Source organism: Monodelphis domestica, chromosome 5 (genome assembly GCF_027887165.1).
Source record: "Monodelphis domestica isolate mMonDom1 chromosome 5, mMonDom1.pri, whole genome shotgun sequence".
Lineage (NCBI taxonomy): Eukaryota > Metazoa > Chordata > Mammalia > Didelphimorphia > Didelphidae > Monodelphis > Monodelphis domestica.
This window is the reverse complement of record NC_077231.1, coordinates 250,823,420-250,844,399: the sequence shown is the minus strand read 5'-3', so window position 1 is coordinate 250,844,399 and position 20,980 is coordinate 250,823,420. Positions and strand designations below refer to the sequence as shown.

General features: G+C 36.0%; 1 protein-coding gene across 23 annotated transcripts in view; it reads right to left on the bottom strand.

Moving 5' to 3' along the window:
* Nucleotides 1-20,980, bottom strand: part of PARD3 (par-3 family cell polarity regulator) — a 730,632-nt gene that overhangs the window by 161,266 nt on the left and 548,386 nt on the right. For all 23 annotated transcript variants that reach the window (XM_056800896.1, XM_007504759.3, XM_007504751.3 and 20 more), the window contains one exon: nt 14,767-15,024. In XM_056800896.1, the coding sequence (XP_056656874.1) occupies nt 14,767-15,024 (258 nt within the window). The remainder of the gene's footprint in view (nt 1-14,766; nt 15,025-20,980) is intronic.

Below are 20,980 nucleotides of genomic sequence, written 5' to 3'. Positions count from 1 at the left end.
GCTCATTATCTCCACTTTACATATAAGGTAACTGAGAGAGAGAAGTTAAATAACTTGATTAAAGTAATATAACTAGTAAGCATTTGATATCATATCATCCTGATTCTAAATCCTATAACCCATTCTTTATTCTCAGCTGCCTGCCTCTTATTTCCTTCTTTTTTTCCTTCCTTCCTTCCTTCCTTTCTTTCTTCCTTCCTTCCTTCCTTCCAATCAATAATAAATATCAGTTCCAAGGTATAAGAGCAGTAAGGGCTAGGCAATGAGTTTGAGTAATTTTTCCAAGATCACACAACTAGGAAGTGTCTAAGGCCAAATTTGAACTCAGGACCTCCTTTCTCTGGGCCTGGTATTCTATCCACTGAGCCACCTCACCTCACAGCCCACCTTTATTTTCAAATACATCCTCTCCTTTCCCTTGTTAGAGAATCATTCCTTTAAAGAAGGAATAAAAAAGAGAAGAATGAACCAAATGATGATTGAATGAAATAACATCTCTAATGTGTGTGACAAATCCTAACATAGAATATGAATTATTATTATGCATTAGTCACAATAAAAATGACAACAATAACCAATACATTTGTATTTGTATATGAGATGGCATTTGTTTTGTAAGACTATCTTGCCATTTTTCTTCTATGATTCTAAAAATATGCAATCATTTACAAGGAAATATTAAAGGACAATCAGTTATTATTTTCTTGCCTAACAGCTCTAAATAACCTTCCCGTATCACTGAGAATATTTTCTATTCATCAGGACATGCTTTTAGGTCAAATAAATCTGTTTTCAGGAGCAAACACCTCAATTAAATATACTTTGTTTTGAGTTTTAATTAGCCCTGTGAGTTCCCTAGGGGGTCCCAGAAAAAAAGTGGTCAAAGAAATAGAGATTTTTCCCAAATCCCGATTCTCAGGTATTGTGATGTGGACTTTTGTCCTTTAAAAAAAATTTGGAGTACAGTAAAAGCAGGTAAATGAAATAGAGTAGAATTTATCCTAGTGGGAACATGGTGACTAAGTCATGGCATTATCGGTTATAGAGATGATGAAAAGATGCTTTGGCACAGTGGCTAAAAGACCAGCCTTGTATGCAGGAAGACTTAGGTACTAATATTAACCATGAGAACTGGATACTCTGAGTGTCCCAGGCAAATCTCTCAAGAATATAGAGTGCAGATGAATTTACAACCCACATAAGTGGACAATGATAATATTGTAATAGGTTAAAAATAATGAAGATGCTGATCCTGAGAGATGGCACTTAGAGATTTTGCTAAGCTGTTTATATAAATAGTACAGGTCTTATTATTATCATTTTGAAGATGGAAAACTGAGTTTTGGAGAAATGAAGAGATTTATCCTTCCTTTTCTCTTTCTCCACAATCTTAGGGGTTGCCTCATTCCTTCTCCTCTCCCCCCCCCCCCCAGCTTGGTCTAACTCAATATACTGGACTTCAGCAGTACATTGCAGTTAAATTCTTATTGAGGAACCTTCCTTAGTGCCATGAGCCTCCTAATCCTGGAATATCCATTTCCATCCTCCTCTCTCCTTAAAATATCCCTCTGCCAGGTAGGGTAGGTCCCTTTTCTAATTGGTGGGTCCATTCCCATGCTTTCATTTTAAATTGGAGCCCAGGTAGATTAACCTTCATCTCCCTCCCCAAACTATTCTGACTTTCTGGGTACCTTCATCCTTTCTATCCTCTCTTCCCCTAACTTCCCCAGCCTTTTCAGCTCTCCTTTCTGTCTTATCTCTCCCCCAATTAGAATGGAAACTCCTTGAGAGCAGAGACCACCTTTTGCTTTTCTTTGTACACCCAGAACCTAGCACATAATTTGTGCTTAATAAATGTTGGTTGTCGTGTTCATAAAAGAGGAAGGAATTGGGCCTTTTTCTCTCTTGATGCCACTCTTTCTTCTAACTCTCAATTTAGCCCTTTGGCAAGAATTGCTGAAGTTCAGTGATTTGTAAACATAAGGACTTTAAAAGAAACTGGTACTGGCAATGTGGTGACTACAACCCTCCACGCCTTCTCATCATGTGTAATTCTGGTCCGTGTTTTCGAGTGAATCCTTAAGAGCAGCTGTGTAACACTGCCCTGGGGAAAACATTCTGGTCTGAGGTCTTAGGGCTTAGATGTGAATCCCAGGTCTGCACCTTCCTGCTTATATAACCTTGGCCAAACCACTGAATGAACTTTCCTGTGCCAAAGTTCCTCATCCAAAAAACAAGCAAGTGCTTGTATAGATGACCTCTAGTTTCCCTTTTCCTTCTAAACATATGATTTTATGACGACACATGGAATTACAACTTTTTTTTTTTGCCAGGAAGGCCTGGCATATTTCAGTGACTATACAATATTTCAGGAACACGTGCTTATTCTTCTCTGGTTATGTTGAACCTACACCCATAAAATATAAAATAACTCACAATGGTCTTGGCGTTAAAATAAAACATAAGATCATACAACTTCTCTTCAACTGTTTGTTTCATTGGGACTGTATTTGTTTTGCTTGATCCAAAGGGAAGAAAAAGATCCAAAGAATAGACTTATTGGGACATTTGTTATTGTGTGTAATTGGTAAAATAAAATATCTTTATAATAAAAAACAACAACAAAGGGCAGAATGAGGAATGATGGGTTGAAATATAAGAAAATCTGATTTAAGTTCAATATAAGAAATAAACAAAATTTCTAACAATAGTGTTGTCTAAAAATGGAATTTACTTCCTCAGGAGGGAATGACATTTTTTTTTAAACTCTTACCTTCCATCTTGAAATCAATATTGTATATTGGTTCCAAGGCAGAAGAGTGGTAAAGACTGGGCAATAGGGATTAAATGACTTGCCCAAGATCATACACCTAAAAAGTGTCTGAGGTCACATTTGAAGCCTGGACCTCCCACCTCGAGGTCAGGCTTCCTCTTCCTGAAAGATGTGAGTTTAGAGCTCGAAGGGATGTTTATAGGTCAAGCTGTAGGTATGTGTGTGGTTGGCTATGGTTGTATGTGACAGACTGCTTTGGCAGACTGGTGGATTGAGGGACCCCTTTTCAGAATAATATCTTAAACGCATTAAAACGAAAGGACAGGTTTACAAAGGAAACCAATTATATTTGAACTACATCTATCAAAGTATTTTTAAGAATCACAGATGACCTTCCCTTTTGAAATATTCCCTTGAAGGAGACTAAGCTAGGTAATGCTGAACTTGTCAAATATCCTCATTTTTCAGATGAGGAAACTTGGGTCCAGGAAGATAAAGAATTTTGCTCAACTTCAAAAAGCTGGTAAAAGGTGAGGCCAAGATTTCAATCAAAACAACAAACACGTTTCATTGAGTTTAGTTCCAATGCTTTTCCCACTATACTGTGCTGTGACATTATAGAAGTATAGGCTGGATGGTCATTAGCAAGGGATAATGAAAAAATGAAATAATGATTTAAAAAAACCTACAGATTCCTGTTTAGGTATAAATTGTTCCAAATGAACTTATGGGTTTCTTCTAGGTCTGAAATCCTATGTCTATCCTGATCCTAAAAATCTTTTAGTCACTACACTAAAACTAGAGAGGAATTTCACTTTCTTTGAAAGGCAATGAAACAATATGGCCAGGACTTTGTATACAGATAAGTATATAGATATTTTTTTTCTCTGTCTCTTTCTCTGTCTCCCTTCCTCTCTTTCTGTCTGTATGTCTCTGTCTCTCTTTGTCTCTGTGTGTCCCCACACTCATATTTAATTAACACATCCAAATTAACCAAATAATTTTAGCATCTCTGACAAGCAACTAAACCAGATGACCTGGATTCCTTCATACAGGTAGCACACTGTGTCACTTTTGTCCTGGTCTCTTCTCTGTCCATTCACTGAGGTAGTTCTAAGTACAGAATTCAGAATTTTTCATGGGATTCAGTCCACCATGCCAAAAGGAGGAAGAATGGTGAAAAATGGGAAAATTCAGAAACATACTTCCTACTTATTTCTTTCCATGATCCCCACATAGGCTTCGGTCATAATGTTGTAAATTTGCTTGATTAAGTTAAGATTTAGAGAGTTAGTGGGAAAGGCTTTCATTGCAAAATTATAACTCACTAAGCTTTTCATCTTGATGGACTGCTTCCCCACTCCCCATTCACTGCCACCCCCAACCCTCTCCATTTAATTCTGTATAAAAACCCTAGGAGGTATCCATTAGATTTGAAAAGAAAAGAAGCAGAGTTGAAAAAGTGCTTTACAACAAGTCCTTAAGAGCATTACACTATATAATCAGGTCCTAGGTACATACTTAGCCAAGGGAGATAGAAGCGAATAGGGATTAGCAGCCATAACAGAAAGAACCTAATATTTCCTTCAAGATGAAACAACTCTTGCCTTTCAGACTTGGCACTTAACATTCACTTTTCTCAGCATGAAGGTCCCCAGAAACTTTTCCAACTGAGCAGAGCTCCAGGAAGTGAAACGTGTTTGTTGCTTTTCTGATTTGTGCATTCACTTGTTGGGGGTATATTGTTAGGTGAAAATAATCAGCAGTCTCAGAAATGGTAGTGGTTTTCCTTCTCAATGTTTGTTTGTTTTAACCCTTTCCTTCTGTCTTAGAATCAGTACTATGTATTGGTTCCAAGGCAGAAGAGTGGTAAGGGCTGGGCAATGAGGGTTAAATGACTTGCCCAAGATCACACATCTAGAAAATGCCCAAGGTCAGATTTAAACCAAAAGCTATCTGTTTCCAGGCCTGGCTCTCAATCCACTGAGCCACGTATCTGCCCCATCTCAACTGAGTTTATATATATATATATATATATATATGTGGCACATCACATATTTTCTGTTCCAACTCCCACACCCAGTCCCCATTCCTTTTGAGCTGAAGATACAATAAAGCATGAGACCTGTCCTTTTTTTTTCCCTCAAGATAGAGGACCCAAGTACAGAAACAAATGAAACTAAACTTGGTTCTATTTGGATCCTATGGGACAGCTAGGGGATTCAAGGGATAAAGAGATGGGCCTAAAGTCTGGAAGATCTGAGATTAAGCCTGGCCTCAGACACTTAATCAACTGTATAACCCTGAAATTCACTCAGCCTCTCTCTGTCTTAGTTACCTTATCTGTAAAATGGAGCCAATAATAGTCCCTACTTAAGAAGGGTTGTTGTGAGGATCAAATGAGAGAATATTAAATACTATATTTTATATATTAAAATGTATTAAGTATTACCTTTAAATGCAATATTAAAATATATTAAATATTACAGATTAAATACGATATAAATGTTAATTGTCATCATCATCAACATTATACTTATATCCCAGGATGTTGTGACGATCTAATGAGACAATATTTGTAAAGCATTTAGCACAGTGCCTGGCACAAAGAAAATGCCATACTAAAGTCTATTAATATGATGATTATAAAAATAGACAAAGATAAACCTAATCCTTCTTTGTCATTAGCTCTTAAAATACCTTAAAGACAGTCATAAATTCTTACTCCTTACAAAATATTTCAGATTCTTTCAAACCTTTCTTATAGAGACATTCCACATGAATCCATTTTTTTGTATTCTAACCAAATGGTTTTCTTGGCTATTCCCTGAACCAAAGAGGGCAACTACAGATTCTTTCCATTTATCTGTGCATCATCCCTGGAACATACTCTTTTCTACCCCAAAGATGCTTTATCTTCTTTCAAGGCTCCATTGAGATTCTGCATTTTCAGAAAATCTCCTTACATTTCTAGCTCTCTCAATCTTGATCCTCTTCAAAATTACCTTGTTAATTTAATTTGTTAGGAACATATTGTTTGCTTCATCTAACTAAATATCTAGCAGAGAGTTCAAGTTATCTGATATACTTTAAAGGAATGCAACATGTGCAATAGAAAGGTTATCAAACATGGACCCATTAGACCAAAATCCAGATTCCAATATAGTCACATATGTGATGTCAGGCAAGCCAATCTGAACCCTCCCTCAGGTTCTTTACATGGAAAATAGGATGATTAAACCAGGCAAGATCCTTTTTTATTTTATATCTATGATCCTTTGAACATTCTTCTAATCAAGATGATGCCTGGCACACAGCAAGTGTTAAATCAATATGTAAGCTATCTAAAATATACATGGGTAGTGGAAAAGATAAGAGAAAGGAGAGAAGTATATGACTGGAGGGAGCTAATACTTTGCTTTTTCTAAAGACCAGAGAATCTTGGTTTTCTCATCTGTAAAATTAGGGAGTTGTTTCTTCCATGACCTTTAAATTCTCTTCTAGTTCTAAATCTCTGATTCTATGAAACTTCACCAAATATATACAGTTAATGTCTATGGTTTATATATTAATTCTATGTTGACAATGTCCCCTTACCCTGTCCCCCTTTTACTGTTATGACCTTAAAACTAGTGCCTGGAGTATACAAAAGACTATTAGGATTTCCTGCTTTCTTTTTCAACTTCCCTCCAAAGCACTTTTAACATTACAGTCAGGGATACCTTATGCAGGGAAATCATACTATTTCCCAACTAGCTAAGATGGCATAGCAGATAGAATGTTGGAGATGGAGTCAGGAAGATCTGAGTTCATATCTAGCCTTGAATATTTACTCATTAGGCAGATAGATAGCAAAACATGTATAGACACAATTGGCATTTTACTAGAGGTTAATATTCTGTAAATCCATAGATATATGTATCTCTACAACAGTTTCTTCCCATTCCCCTTCAATAGGAATTGATTCCAAATCCAGATAGGAATCTTATCCCAACTATTTTTTGATTCTTGTGCATCTCCTTTTACCAATCCTAGAAAAAGTATTCACTCAGTTACCTTTTCAGTCCATGGACTGAACTCTGGTTATTCATTCACTTTACTATATGTCTGGACTATATCCTTTTCCTATCATACATTTCCTGGAGGATATGTATGATTTTTTAAACATGATTTATATTCTTAAATCATTACTGATAATACATTGTAGGATGTCAAATCACTGGTGGTTCTTGAGAAAAGATGGCTTTAAATAGAATTTGGAAATGAGTACCCTTAGGTGGAGTTTAGGGACAATCTATAGTCATTTTTTATTCTCTGTTGGTAAAGCAGGTTCCTCTATGACTCCACAAAGGGCAGGCTCCAGATCATATTTTAAATGATGTTTGCCCCAATTTGGAGCATAGTACTATGTATACATACTAGCTATCCAATAATTGTTGAATTTGGTCTCATTTTTTGCATCAAAAAACTGTTTGTTTGATAGGAAGTTAGACAAGAGTAACAGATCTCTTTCTTCATTGCTCCATTTTAGTAATAGCTAACAAGTCAGGTAAAGAGAAAAATGGCAGGAATTTATAAGATAGCAAAAAGAAAATAACCAAATGGTCTTCCAAATTTAGGATACAGTCTCAAGGTAAAAAGGCTGTAGTAGACCCGCTAAATTTAAAATGAGTAAGTTTTGGATTGAACTCTTGGTAAATCTCTCCCAAAAGTCGTAACCTAAACACCTTGGAATGCAGTGGGTAAATACCCTATTATAACAGGGCTCTACAGAAATCCTCATGAATTTATATTAAAAGCTGTGATAGAATGCATCATGAACCAAAAGTATGTGTGCAAAAGAAGAAAAAATCCCACCCAAGACTAGTAAACACCGAGCCAATTGGCTCACAGATTCACAGACACTCCAACCAACAAACTATTCTTAGATAATCAAAGAAACAAAGGGAAGCAAAAAGGAAACAACTAAAGAGTCAAGGATCAAGGTGAATTGTATACAAAGATGTTGTTTTTCTCAGATGACATAATCAAATAAAATGCCCAGCTTTTCATCAAAACATGGGGGGAAGAACTGAACTGAACAGGAAAAAGCTAGGACATACTTTCTGTTTGCTCAACAGGTGAAAACCAAAATAGTTCTCTTGCATTCCAGGGTTTTCATAGAACATTTAAATGAGAAACTTCTCTGAATCATTCCTTCTCTATAGAAATTGTATTTTCAGGTAATGTTAAGTAATTTTAAAAATTAAGAAAGAAGTCATTAATTTTGATCTTAATTTTGACCTAGTTGCCATTGAGATCCCATTGACAAGGCTATTTATGTCATTCCAGACTTAATTCTATAGATGCATCTCTATATATCTCAGAGGTACTAAAAGAAGAGAAGTGAATTTGTTTCATCTAAAAAAGTTTAACAGAAAATCTTTTATTGGGGATATAGTTTTACTTCATATACTCAATTTTAGTATCTTTCCAGCCTTGTTTAACCTTCTGTCAATTAAATATTTCTATCTGAATGTTACATGGGTTTTCATATTTAACAAGTCTGAGATTTTTCTCCTCATACCAACTTTTTTCCAAACTTCCTTATTTTTATTGAGAGAACTACTGTCCTCTGAGCACTCAGCTTAGCAAGCTTTGAGATATCTTTTATTTTTCCTTCATTACTCATGATGCTCTAGGTCTCTTCCTTCCTTCACCATCTAACCCAATTAGTTATCAAATCTTAATTTAATTAACTTAATTCTGTCCCAGCAATATTTCTTAGATCAGTTCACTTTTCTTTGCTCAGTCTTTAGCCTAGTTTAGACCTTGATTTAATCATCTCTTACTTGGACTAGTACAATGACATCCTAATCAGCCTCTAGTCTCTTCTCTCTCCCATCCATTCTCTACCTAGCTTTAAAATGGATCTTTATAAAAAACATATCTGAATATCTCAGTATCCTAATCAAAAATATGCATTAATTCACTATGGCAAATATGATGAAACACATACTTCTTATTTTGGCATTTGAAGATCTCTAAAATATGTCTATTTCATTTCATATTATTCTATCCTTTAATATATCTATTTCATTTCATATTATTCTATCCTTTGGGGTGTATGGGGTGTTCAGGGAGGGGTAGTATCTCTGGTATGGAGGGCTTGCCGTGCCCTCTTAGGGCAGCTCTCCAACCTCTGACCCCCACCTGATACCTAGCTCTCATTGTGGCTCCCAGTAGCTGCTGGCATGCGGCAGCGGCCACACCCCGGGCAACCGCTTCGACAGGCCGGCTAAACCTTGTAAGAGTAGCCATTGGGTCGTCAACCCCTGGTGAACCAAGGCTTTGCTCACCCAGCATGTGAAGACTGCTTTGGCGGAACAGACGGAAGAAACCAATAAGAAGGTTCAACGGCTGAGAGGGCGACACAGCAAAGCACTGTGGAGTGCTTAGGGCATGTTGGAGCACAAAGGACAACACAGCCATCCAATGCAGTTGAGGAAGTCTCCAGGTGTAACGATTTTTCATGCCACTTGACCCAGGCTTCCAACGCCGAGAGAATGGGACTGTCTCTGTGCAACGACTTTTCCACTTAAATTTTCTTCACACACAAGTGTCTTTGTGCACACTCATTTATCATAGATGAAAACGCACAAAGACAATCATCATCCTCGGTTACCAAGAGACTACTACTATTCTATCCTTTTCTTGATACACACTTTATGCAGTTAACCTGGCCTTTTTGACATTTCCTATACATGGCATTCAATCTTCTCTCTTCCTGTCTTCTTATGGATGATCCTTCATGTGTGAAACATACAATTTACTTGTCCCTTTCTCATGGAGTTCCTTCCTTACCTAAATATCTCAGTCATTCTTTCCTATATACAAAGTATTTCCTGATGTCCTCATGTTTATATTCTCTCCCTCTTGAAATCATTTTGTATGGCCTTTGTATTTACTTATCTGTGTGTATGCTAAGTCTTCTCTTACCAAATATAACACAAGGACCGAGGTAGGTTTTGTTCATTTTTGTCCCTAGCAATATTCTTTTCACAGAGTCAGTATTTAGGAAATATTTGTTGAATTCAACTGGAGTTCTATAGAGCTGAAATAAGCTGAAATACTCCAAACTAAATTCTAATAGAAGTACCTGAGATTAGTGATATAACTCCTATATTTATGGTATACATTCTGATATCTTTCCTTGTGGCTACATTTGGGACATGGGATGAAAATTTCAGTTCTCAACAGATGGGGCAGAGGAAGAAGACCCTTTAGCAGGATCCATACTAAGTGGGAAGGACCCTGGATGTCTGCTCACAATGGAGTCTATGTCTATTGTTTAAAGATCAGACGAAAAACCCTGCTGTGGTTCACCATCAGAAAACTGGTCATTGCTACTCATGAAGAAGGCACAGGGATGGCTGGGTTGTAGTCTATGAAGGTGGAAGACTACTTACACTGGGGAAAGCACAAATCTTTTAAAGTATCCTGAATATACAAGGTATTCAGTGCAAAAACAAGGATTCTCTATAGCATGTACAATGGCCCCTGCCCACAATTCACAAGAATTATTAAACATGCACTATATTCCAAGCACTGTGATAGATACTAGGAATACAAATACAGGGAATGAATCATTCCTTACTCACCAGGGCTTAACAGGAATTGAAATAAAATATTTCATAATAACATTGTAAAGATTTTTTTTTCCTTCCTTCTGTGGTATAAAATCATTCCTTATTTAAAACTTCATATTCCCATCATACTTCTCAATTAAAGCAGCAATAGGAATCACTAAGTAGCTGTAAATTAATATCTAACTAAAGTGCCATTTGACTTTTTGGTTAAGAATAGCAAATACACAATTCTGTTGTGAGATTCTATATTTCAAAAACAGTATGTTTCATAACTACCTCTACCTAAGACAGAACTAATTTTCTTTCAACCTCACAAAATCACCTTTTGACACAACTAGATTCCAGTTTTAATGGGGGGAAAAGCCAGTTCACAGAAGTTTCTGCTTTTAAAATGGGCATTTCTCTCTTTAGTGGTAAAATGCATGCAAAAAGCATATGATTATGGCAGTTATATTTCCATTAAGGTGTCCTCAGCAAGTTAGAGGAGTCTAGCCTACTATTTCCTTGCTCTTTAGATTTACAGCAGTCCAGGACCCATTTCAATTCAATTATATTTAAGGACAGTGCACTATTGGTGGCAAATGATTGAATCAAGCCAGTCAGCAAATGTCCATTAGAGACACTTTTTCAATGGGATCTCAACTATAGATTCCATTCCTTGACTACACAAATATGAATTTTAGAGTATTCTTAAGTCCATTAAGAATTATCCTTTAGAATTTTAAGTTATTGGAGGTTTTTTTGTTTGTTTGTTTTGGGTTAATATCCAAGTCATACTATTCTTCCTAATGTACCTGAAATCTTAACCTTACAGGAAAAAAAAATAGAATCTTAACGTGTTGCCAAGCAGATTGGCATATGGGTGAGAAATTTCAGGGACAGCAACTTTACCTTTTCAACAAAAGAATTATTTAGAAAGAATTATTAGTTGCATAAATGGCACCTTGGTGACTATCAAGGAATAACTTTAGCTATAATGAAAACTGTAATGACAGATTTCACAGCTAGACTGTCAACCAACTTCCTCTAAACAACTGCCTCTTTTTGCTGTCATTTTAATTCTGTTGCCTTCATGCATCATAAAATTTCCTTCTAATGTGAAGAACAAAAATCAGGATGGGAAAATGTCCTCTCTCCCTCACAGAAGACAATCTGATGTGCCCAGAATGATCAGAATTTAAGTCATTATTTGAAAAATCAGACCCTCATTATGTTCCAATGGCATCAAGACTTGGGATCTTAATGGACTTTAGGCAAGTGAAAAATATAGAATTTTAAATTGTTAAATTACAGTTTTGATTTGATTGATGAGCTATGGTTTTTTTGGGGGGGGCATAGTTCCCCCAACACCTTCTCACCAGTTATTTTACTGTCCTCATCACTGATTTTTATTTTAACCCAACTGCTGTTCTCCCCTGTTTTAACATGATGGAAGCAATTTTGAATCTTTCCTGATGAATCTGAATAATGACAAGGCCTAATTTCTTTTGAGAACCAGCTCATGGAACTGATATGATTGTATAGAGAATATTTATAGACCAATCTTGTTTGATTGAAATGGTAAAGGGGAATTGAAGCTTCAAATTTCTATATGCAAGTTGAGAATCGGAAAGAAAAACTTTATTTGGCTCCCTTTGATTTCCCTCTTTGGCCTGACATCTGTGAAGCCACTCAGTATTGTGCAGAGACCAAAGCTGCTTTTGCAAAATAAATGCTTTACATTTGGGGGTAGGGCATAGCCCTGGGAGCCAAGAAGAATGGAGAAAGATAATAGACTTATGATTGTCAAGTCTCTTAGTTATTTGAAGATTTAATCTAGGAAGAATTAAACTAGCCAAATTGTCAAAAGTAAGACTTTACATTTCTTTAGCTCTTCAAGGTTTACAAAGTGCTTTCTTCATAAAATGGTGTGTTGTGCAAGCATCATTCTCCCCACTTTACAGAGGAGACCAAAGTTCAGTTGAAGAGCCTTAAACTGAATGAAGCTAAGTGACTTACTGAGAGTCACATAACAAGTACCAGAATCAGCTCTTGAACTAAGTAAGGTGTTAGGATGCCACGATCAGTGAGTGTTCCTCAAACCATGTATACAACCCTTGTAGATGACAAAAATCAAACGTGAAATACCAGGGAGGTTTGGGGAAGACAGCCAGGGAAAATGAAGACTGTCATCTCCTAGAGTCTTCAGAAGCAGAGTTTTTCCAGGTGACAGTAGTATACTCAAATACACTGCTTTATCATTTCTATGGAAACCAGTGAGAGAACATAAGAAGGAGGAGGAGGAGTTCACCAGCTGACAAGGGTGTTGGGAGACGGGGTCAGTTCAGGCTTATAAGGTGTAAGCAATTGTGCAGCTTTGAGTGGGACAAACTTCACTTACAGGTCTGGTCTTGCTCAACCTCTGCCATTATGGACAATTTACTGAATCTATCACTTATTTTTTATAATAGTAACTTTACATGGGAGCTGGTCTTAATCACTGCATCCTGACACTTGAAGCTGGTTTCTCCCACAGCCATCACCACTACTGCTCTGGAATAGGCTGTAAATCCTCTGGTTTTGACTCTGCTTCAACCTCTGGCTCTTTCCATCTAATTAACCACATTGTCTTGTTCCTAGCAGTGAGAGGTGCTGCAGGAAACTCCAAGTGCCTTTAGCATAGACACTTCTGTTCATTTTTGTCTTTCAAAGGCAAAAGCACTTAACACAGTTTCTGAAGCACAAATTAATAAACATTTGTTTAACTGAATTATACCCATTTTTCCAGTGCTAGAACTTTCCCCATTACGTCTCTCCATGAGAAAAAAAAAAGAGTCATTGCCAGACCATTCCAACCAGGTTCATGGAGGCTTGTACAGTCATTTTCCAGAATCCTGCTTACCCTCATAATTAGCCTTCTCAAATGAGCTGAAAAGAAAGCTTCTTCAGTGTATACTTGGGAGCTAATAACACAGTGATCATGTACTGGTTTCCTCTAAAAGTTTTAACTCTACTCAAAGGATTCCAACCTTTCTTTCAACCAAGGAAACATTTTGGCCTGATATTTGTATAATTGAAATTGTTTTCTTTAATCTTACATTGTTGCTTTCACAAACAATTCCATAAGAAAGCAAACGGTGTGCTTTTTTGAGTTGCCTGGAAAACTTATTCACGTCTTGACACATCTGTGTTAGTTAATACAGCAAACTGAGCCAACTAAGTGATCGTGTCAAAGGATACTTACCAAACTAAAAGTCTTCAACCTTTATATGTTATCTTCTTGATACAATACAGCAGTACAAATGTGTTTACTTTAAGTATATTAAAGAGACAAACCAGAGGAGAAAAATGACAAGTCAAAAGAGAGAATAAGCTGTTTAGCCTATAAAATCGTTGTTGAGTATTTTAAAATTCTCCTTTAAGACCCTTTTTTCAATATAGCTATGTTTTCAAATGCTTCTTTCGGGTCTGCCAGAGGGTTAGCTGCAGCAGTTTTCAAGCCCAAATTAAAAACAGCTAGAAGCAGCTAACTAAAACTGTGCAACATGTAGTGATTAAAAATGACTCACCTAAGGTAGACCTGGGAATTTCAGCACATTAGTTAGGAGGGAAACAAACAAATTTAAAGTTCAAAGAGCAGCTCACATGTACAGTTACCATTCAGAAAAATAAGGTAACAAAGAAATAAAGCTTCCTCTTATAGGCATTACCAAACTGGGGAAGAAATGATTATACAAAGGCAACATGGTTTATGTTAAAGATTACCTATTTAAAACTGGAAAAAAATGTAGCCACTAAGCTCCATATTGCAATTGTACCCATTTGTCCTATTTTCCTACACTTGTCGAGACTTTAAACACCCAAGAGTCTACTATGCTACATTATCACCTGCAGCTTAAAGGGAGCTGTGTTCTACCTTTTAGTAACTAATTGCTATAAAGCAAAATCATGTTCCATTAATAAATGTAGTACCTAATAAGAGCGAAACAAGTCATGCCATTTTCTGATTTCTTAACTAATTGCTCCAAACAGAATTCAAAGCTATTCCTTCCTCCTAGCAATAAAATGAAATACCTGATAAGCACAGTAGCAATTATTATGTTTGGTTTTATTAGTTATAAACTAAAGGTTGAATCTCAGGTCCAAACCATTTTAGGAATAAAATGAAATATGTGCAATTCATTAGAAAAGCTATCAAAACATGTGCTGCTCATCCCATTAAGACGATTTGTGTGAATTCAATATTTTTTTCTGACTCAAAGGCTTTTTAAAAGCCATTAATAAAATGCAAGGTCTGTTTAGAATTGATGAACAATCAAATCCCTTAACAAAAAATACAGGAAACAGAATTTTTCAGCCAGCTATCGATTGATATCTGGTGCCTACCTGTCTACTGGTGAAGGTTTGGAATTCCGTTGCTTCTTTACTTGGGCATATAAAGCGTCCGTAGTTTGTCCTTCTCTAGGGCTCTGTGGCCTGACATTGAAAGTCATTGTCCCACTGTTCATAGAGGTTTCATAGGAAGACATCCCAGCATATGAGGAATCACCTTCACCACCAATCGGCCGATTATAATCATGGATTTCAGCATAGTCACGTTCTCGAGCTTGTCTCTCTCGAAATTCTCGAGTTTTGGCCTGAATCCTGTAAAATTAAAACAAAAATGGAACAATGCAAAACTTCTCTCCCCTCTGCTGTACATTTAGCCATTCATGCTTTTAGCCCCCCAATACCTGATTCACACACACGAAATCCTGTATAAAATCCTTCAGTTCAAAAAGACTGGAGAAGGAAGATCTTTAGAAAGAATATTATTATCCTTACTTTAGCCTACTGTGATATGTGTAGGATACTGATGACCAGCTTGAGAGGTTGTACCAGATACTGATTTTCCTTGTCTCAAGCATGACCATAATTCAGACTTGGGGTTAGAAATAATATTAATGAAGTAAAAAGTAGGACATTATGAGGGATAGACATATTTTTGGAAAAAACATCTACTTGGCATTCCTTTCTAAGTTTTAAGTACCTAAGAATTATTAAACTATTGTTACAAATAGATATTAGAATATATTTCATAATATGCTAATCACTCTGAGTCATGAATATCCATTATAATATAGAGCTTAAACATGAGTCTACACTATAAATTCTTTATTAACAGCAAAAACAAAGTTCTTTGTTGAATTATGCACTAAGTGCCTATTTGCGTTTTTATGTGTTTAAGGAACTGGGCAATCACATAGTTAAAGTCAGAGATGTTATATATCTATTTTGAAAAAATATTTTGTATTATATAAAGGGAAATATTTTAGACTAGTATATGTAGCTTTTTAAAATTAGTCAAGTGTAGTACTTAACATGCTAGTTTGGTTCAAAGTTATGTTCATATTAAAATTCATTTAAATAATTTGCGTCCTTGATTATATTCAATTATAAGAATGTACTCAATCATGACAAGGAATTTTGATTATTTGCCATAGATATGGCATACATACATGGATGTATACATATAAAAATGATGAAAGGCAACATGGAGAAAAGATAGACGTTAGGCAATGGAGACTACAAAATCTGGTTTCAAGTTCTGCCTTTGAAACTCAAAGGGATCATAGGTTTCCAGCTTGATAAGACATTGAAAGCCAAGAAGTCCAATCCCATCATTTTAGATATGTGGAAACTGAGCCACCAGAATCTCCGAAACAGAACATATCTGAAGTGGCATTTGAATCTAGGTCTCTGTGACTATCCTCCCTTAGTCTGCTCATTTTGATCTTGGGTAAGTCCATTAACTTTGATGTGCTTCTGATAGCTTTCAAAGACAATAAATTACAAATTACATTCTTCATGTATGAATCTATATGAGTGAAATCACAAATCTGGGAAAAGAAAGATTCTCTCTCTCTCTCATACACACACACACAGATACACACACAATGATATACCTAACATTTAAATATATGTTAATATGGCATTGTATAAGTTCATTGATAATTAATAATTCTCTTTTACAGTGATATTTAACTTAGTTTAGATTTATTTTTCAAGATTAAAATGAAAAATGAATATTAATTAAAGATTGAAATCACTAATACACTGATTATGGAGCAGAATCCATAGAAGCAAGAAGTAAAATTATGTCATATGAGAAAATAAATTTTCCATCATAAAATAAACAATTTTTGTTTTCAGTGTGGGAAGGGATCTCTGTGGATTAGTACTTTTCCCCAAATCTAGAAGGCAAGGGCTCTTTGCCATCATTCCAAATTTTTGTCAAAATGTATTGGTTGATCTTAGACTACTAAACACACCTTCTTCTTTATTCCTTTTTCTAGTTAGAAAATAAGGATATTACCTTCTACCTTGCTCAGAAATGTTCTGTCTCTCAAAAGAAAGTTAAATTTCATGAATTTCATCATGGATGGGAGGAGGACCTCAGATTCTTACAGTAACTTAGGTATATATTGTTAGGATTTTAAATCTGATTATTGATTTGCTAAATAGAAACTTTGCCAAACATGACTTAGAAGGAATGATTCACATTAAGTACTTTGATATCCACAAAAGAAAGTTGACTCAAATGAAGAGGGAGCCTGAATATTTTGTACTATGCTGTCTTTATGACTCTGTATTCATCCAGAAAGAATAGCACACAGAGAGGCATGAGTTCAACCTTTCAACTCAATAGGGTGTTAATTTGAAGCCTAATTATGCCCACTTATGTGACAACCCACTTAACTATAGCACTGCTGATCATTAGCAATGAAATATCTAAGCAGCCATAATAGCTGGAGTGATTGAGCATTTGTACCAAGCCCTAACAATGTCTTAGTCCTTTGGAAGGATACTTTGGTAGGAATCTGAATGAAAATTCTGAATTTGAAAGAATAGAGGCATCTATATGATGCTGATTTATTAGGCTACCATCAGTGCTTGCTACTATAAGAGAAAGTGTCAGTTTAAAAATGAGTGTACACAGCAGGCACACAAGACGTGGTGTTTCTAACGTTCAGTTTATTAAAAAGAAAATTATTTGAGTGTACGTATGTAAACTGTTATGAAAGAATTATCCCCAAAGGAAGCATGAACCTAAATAGTCCTCCCCAATTTCTGTTATATTTCATTTCCATTTTATTACTGATGGGATCCCAGACTTAGACACACTTCAGTCCCTAATTACAGAAAAACAATACACGCTGGGATAAATCTATATTACATAACTTGAATCAATTCCTTGAAGAAATCGTTCAGTGACAGGAGTAGATTATAAGGTAATACTCATAAAGCCCATATCTTTAATCTCTTTTACCAACATCTGGCCATTATTATTAAATGTGACTACGCAAAGGACCCAATAAACATAACAGCCACATCTATTGTGTCTCTTAAAAACCATTGGTTTCCCCTCTAAGTACCACTAATATAAGAAATTACATTTTTAACTGTTTATCTCATAGCCACCAATGTGTTTTATGCCAAAAGTTATGAAAGCTGTCAGCACTTTTCCCCGCTGTGGCCCACACTTATAATGAAAACATCAGGACCTTAAAAGTGCAGCATAAACAGAGTCACCAAAGTAGCATTCTTATTGCAAAAGGCAAAAGAATATGGTTACTAAGCTTGGCTAATGTACTCTTTAAAGTTCTTTTTAGAAATTAGTGGTAATGAAGTTTCTTGCACATATTGCAATAACAAAAGTGGGGTTGGAACAATAAGGAAGATTTTGTGGGCTTACTTAATTTTGGTGTCAATTCTTAGGTAAATGATATTAAATTACAGAAAAATAGTTTTATTATTTTCTGTTCTATGTGTATATCTATATGCAAATGGGCATATTATAAATCATGCAAGGAGTTATATAACCAAAAACTTGTGTTTGTGGAACAAGCATTTTAATTCTTCATAGGGAAGCAAACATTTGGCCCATTGGAGAAAAACTGGGACATTTTTCTAATAAAAATACCAGGGTCTCTAATGGGAACTCTTAAAAGATATTAAGAGACTCTCCTACTGTCCAACTCATACTCCAGCTGATACTTTAATGGTTCCAGATGGTCAGAATTGCAAGATGACACCCTCTCTTTTCTTTTATTGTAACCCCTTTGTCATCCCCAGGTCACAAAACATCTCTAGAATGCTGGAGTTATACACCAATTTTAACAGTAAGGGAACTGCTAAGAATTATAGGCACCCCCATTTTCATTGGGTCAAACCGCCGCATAAATTTATTTGTAACATCTCTCTCTTCTAGAATAGAAACTTTACTGGTTTAAAATTTCATCCAGCTATTCCAACCAAGTTTTATGGTCTGTATTATGTACCACTTCCTTAACTTTCAAATGTGTTAAATTTGGAAGTGACAAAATTTGGAACTTTTCATCTAATTTTTAAAAAGTTATTAAAGAATTTATCATTTGAGCTTAATTGCTAGGAAATAAACATTCACACATTTCCTTTTTTTTTTAAAGCAAGTATTTGTCCCTTTCATTATGATAATGAAATTGCCTTGAACCTGCATGGAAAATAATACACAAAATAATGTAATATACTAAATAAAGCAATAAGGTTAATTTCTTTCCTGCTGTCACTAAATTCATGCTAACAGTCTCTCTTCAGCTTGACATCAATTAATGATTTTAATTCCAGACTCTTGTCACAGTGTTCACCACCCTTTCCTCTAATTAAAATGGATGATGCATGATGAAGAGAAAACACAAGACTTCTGTTCTTGTAACATTTCTATTCATTGGGATTTTTGCTTTTACAACAAATGACTCTTAGCTCTAGAGCCACTAAAAATAAGATGAAAAGAAGTTTATCATGACTATGAGGTATGAGTCCTCAAACCCTCAGGAAGGGTATGAAATGTGAAACTCAACTACAGAGAGATCTAACTCCTTGGAGATGCAAAACAACAACATCAAGAGGGTATTTTAATTACTGAGTTACATACCAAGTACCCTCCCATCCAAAGCTGTGAAACAGCATTACCCAAGAGTAATAAAGACACTTAGTGGGGATGCCCTAAGACAATGGAACCTGATTACAGTAATTTTTAAAATGTGTATTTGCTAAACACTGATGGATTAGGAAAAATGCCCCAAGGATATTCTATATTAGTGTAAAATTATATGGAGTAAGATGCCATGAGTATATTAAGGTAATAAGACAAACATAATTTAAATCTTTTTACTGATTATGGAATGTCAGATATGTTATAATGGTCTATAAGCTACCTGACTGCCAAATCCTTTGGAAAATAATTTTTTTAAGTTGCATTATCATTGAGCAATTTAGCTCTGGCAATGACACTTTTGAATTCTTTCATATCTGTACTGTCTTAACTTATCTGCCTTTAATTCCTATATTTATAAATCAGTATTTCAAATCAAAAATTTCAAAAATCAGTATTTCAAAAAAAAATTTATAAATCAGTATTTCAAAAAATCACCAAGCATTGCTGAAAATTTTAGTGGAATGAAGGCAACTAGAAGGAATAGCCACATTTACTATAACATTTAGTTAATTTACTGACTGCTTGATGTATTCTCTCCACATGGAATATATATATAGATACATACTGTAGAAAGGAAAACTGAGACTGAGGAACCATCTTTTAGGATGTTGCCAGGAGGAGGAGCAGCAGTTGGAGCAGGAGAAGACACTTGTGGGAGAAAAAGCTGAGAAAGGGGTCTTTGCCCTGTGAACTCTGGAGAGTCAGGAATTAGGACCAAAGCTCAGGATCCCAACCTGTGGTGGCAGTGCCTTGTCTCCATTTCTCTTGCCCTGAAGAGGGAAGATTCCTGATATCTTTAGATCATCAAAGAAAGAAAGAAAAGAACAATTGCTGCTGAAGGGTGCTGATCCCTTGAACTTCATGGGGTCACCCTGAAGACCCTTCCCATCCCTTGACCTTCCCAAGAAGGCAGCTGCTTAGAATAGGATAGTGGCAGTGATTAGAGAGGAGGGAGAAAGAAAAGCTGAGGCTGAGCCATTTGGCTCAACTGAAGTAGCACAAAGACTACCCGTAGGGTCTCCTATTACCACAAACTTATTCCCACGCCTTTTATTACTTGAGCTATTAAACAACCTTATATTAAAGAAATTCACAGTCAGATTCAAATCATAGAAGAACAAAAAAGGGCGGGTGGTGGGCTAGGCTAGCCATTTAGCTTTGACTAATCAACAAGAGTCAAGAAGGACAGTCAGCCTGCCAGACTAGAAAGGTTCTTGGGCTCAGGCATCAGTCAAGTCCTGAGGGCAAGTGAACTCCATAATTACCCTGAAGCCTACTTATTGAGACACAGACCCTGTTTATTTCCTGGCCATAACATGAGCTCAGGTGTACCTCTCTCTTGGGTTTGAAGGGTGAGGGAGAGAATTTCACAAATGGTCTCTCAGCCCCAGTGGTTATCTCTCCCTTTACCTCATCAGCACTCCTTATTCCTTCAGTCCCTTCACCTCCTCCATTCCTTGTTATTACTCTTTCTTAATCCCTTTTAACCAATCCTTACAATACAATATCGCACTAAAGAAATTCTGGAGTTCAACTGATAATCCCTTCAGCTTTCAGTCCTAAGCAAACCAAGGCTGCCATCAC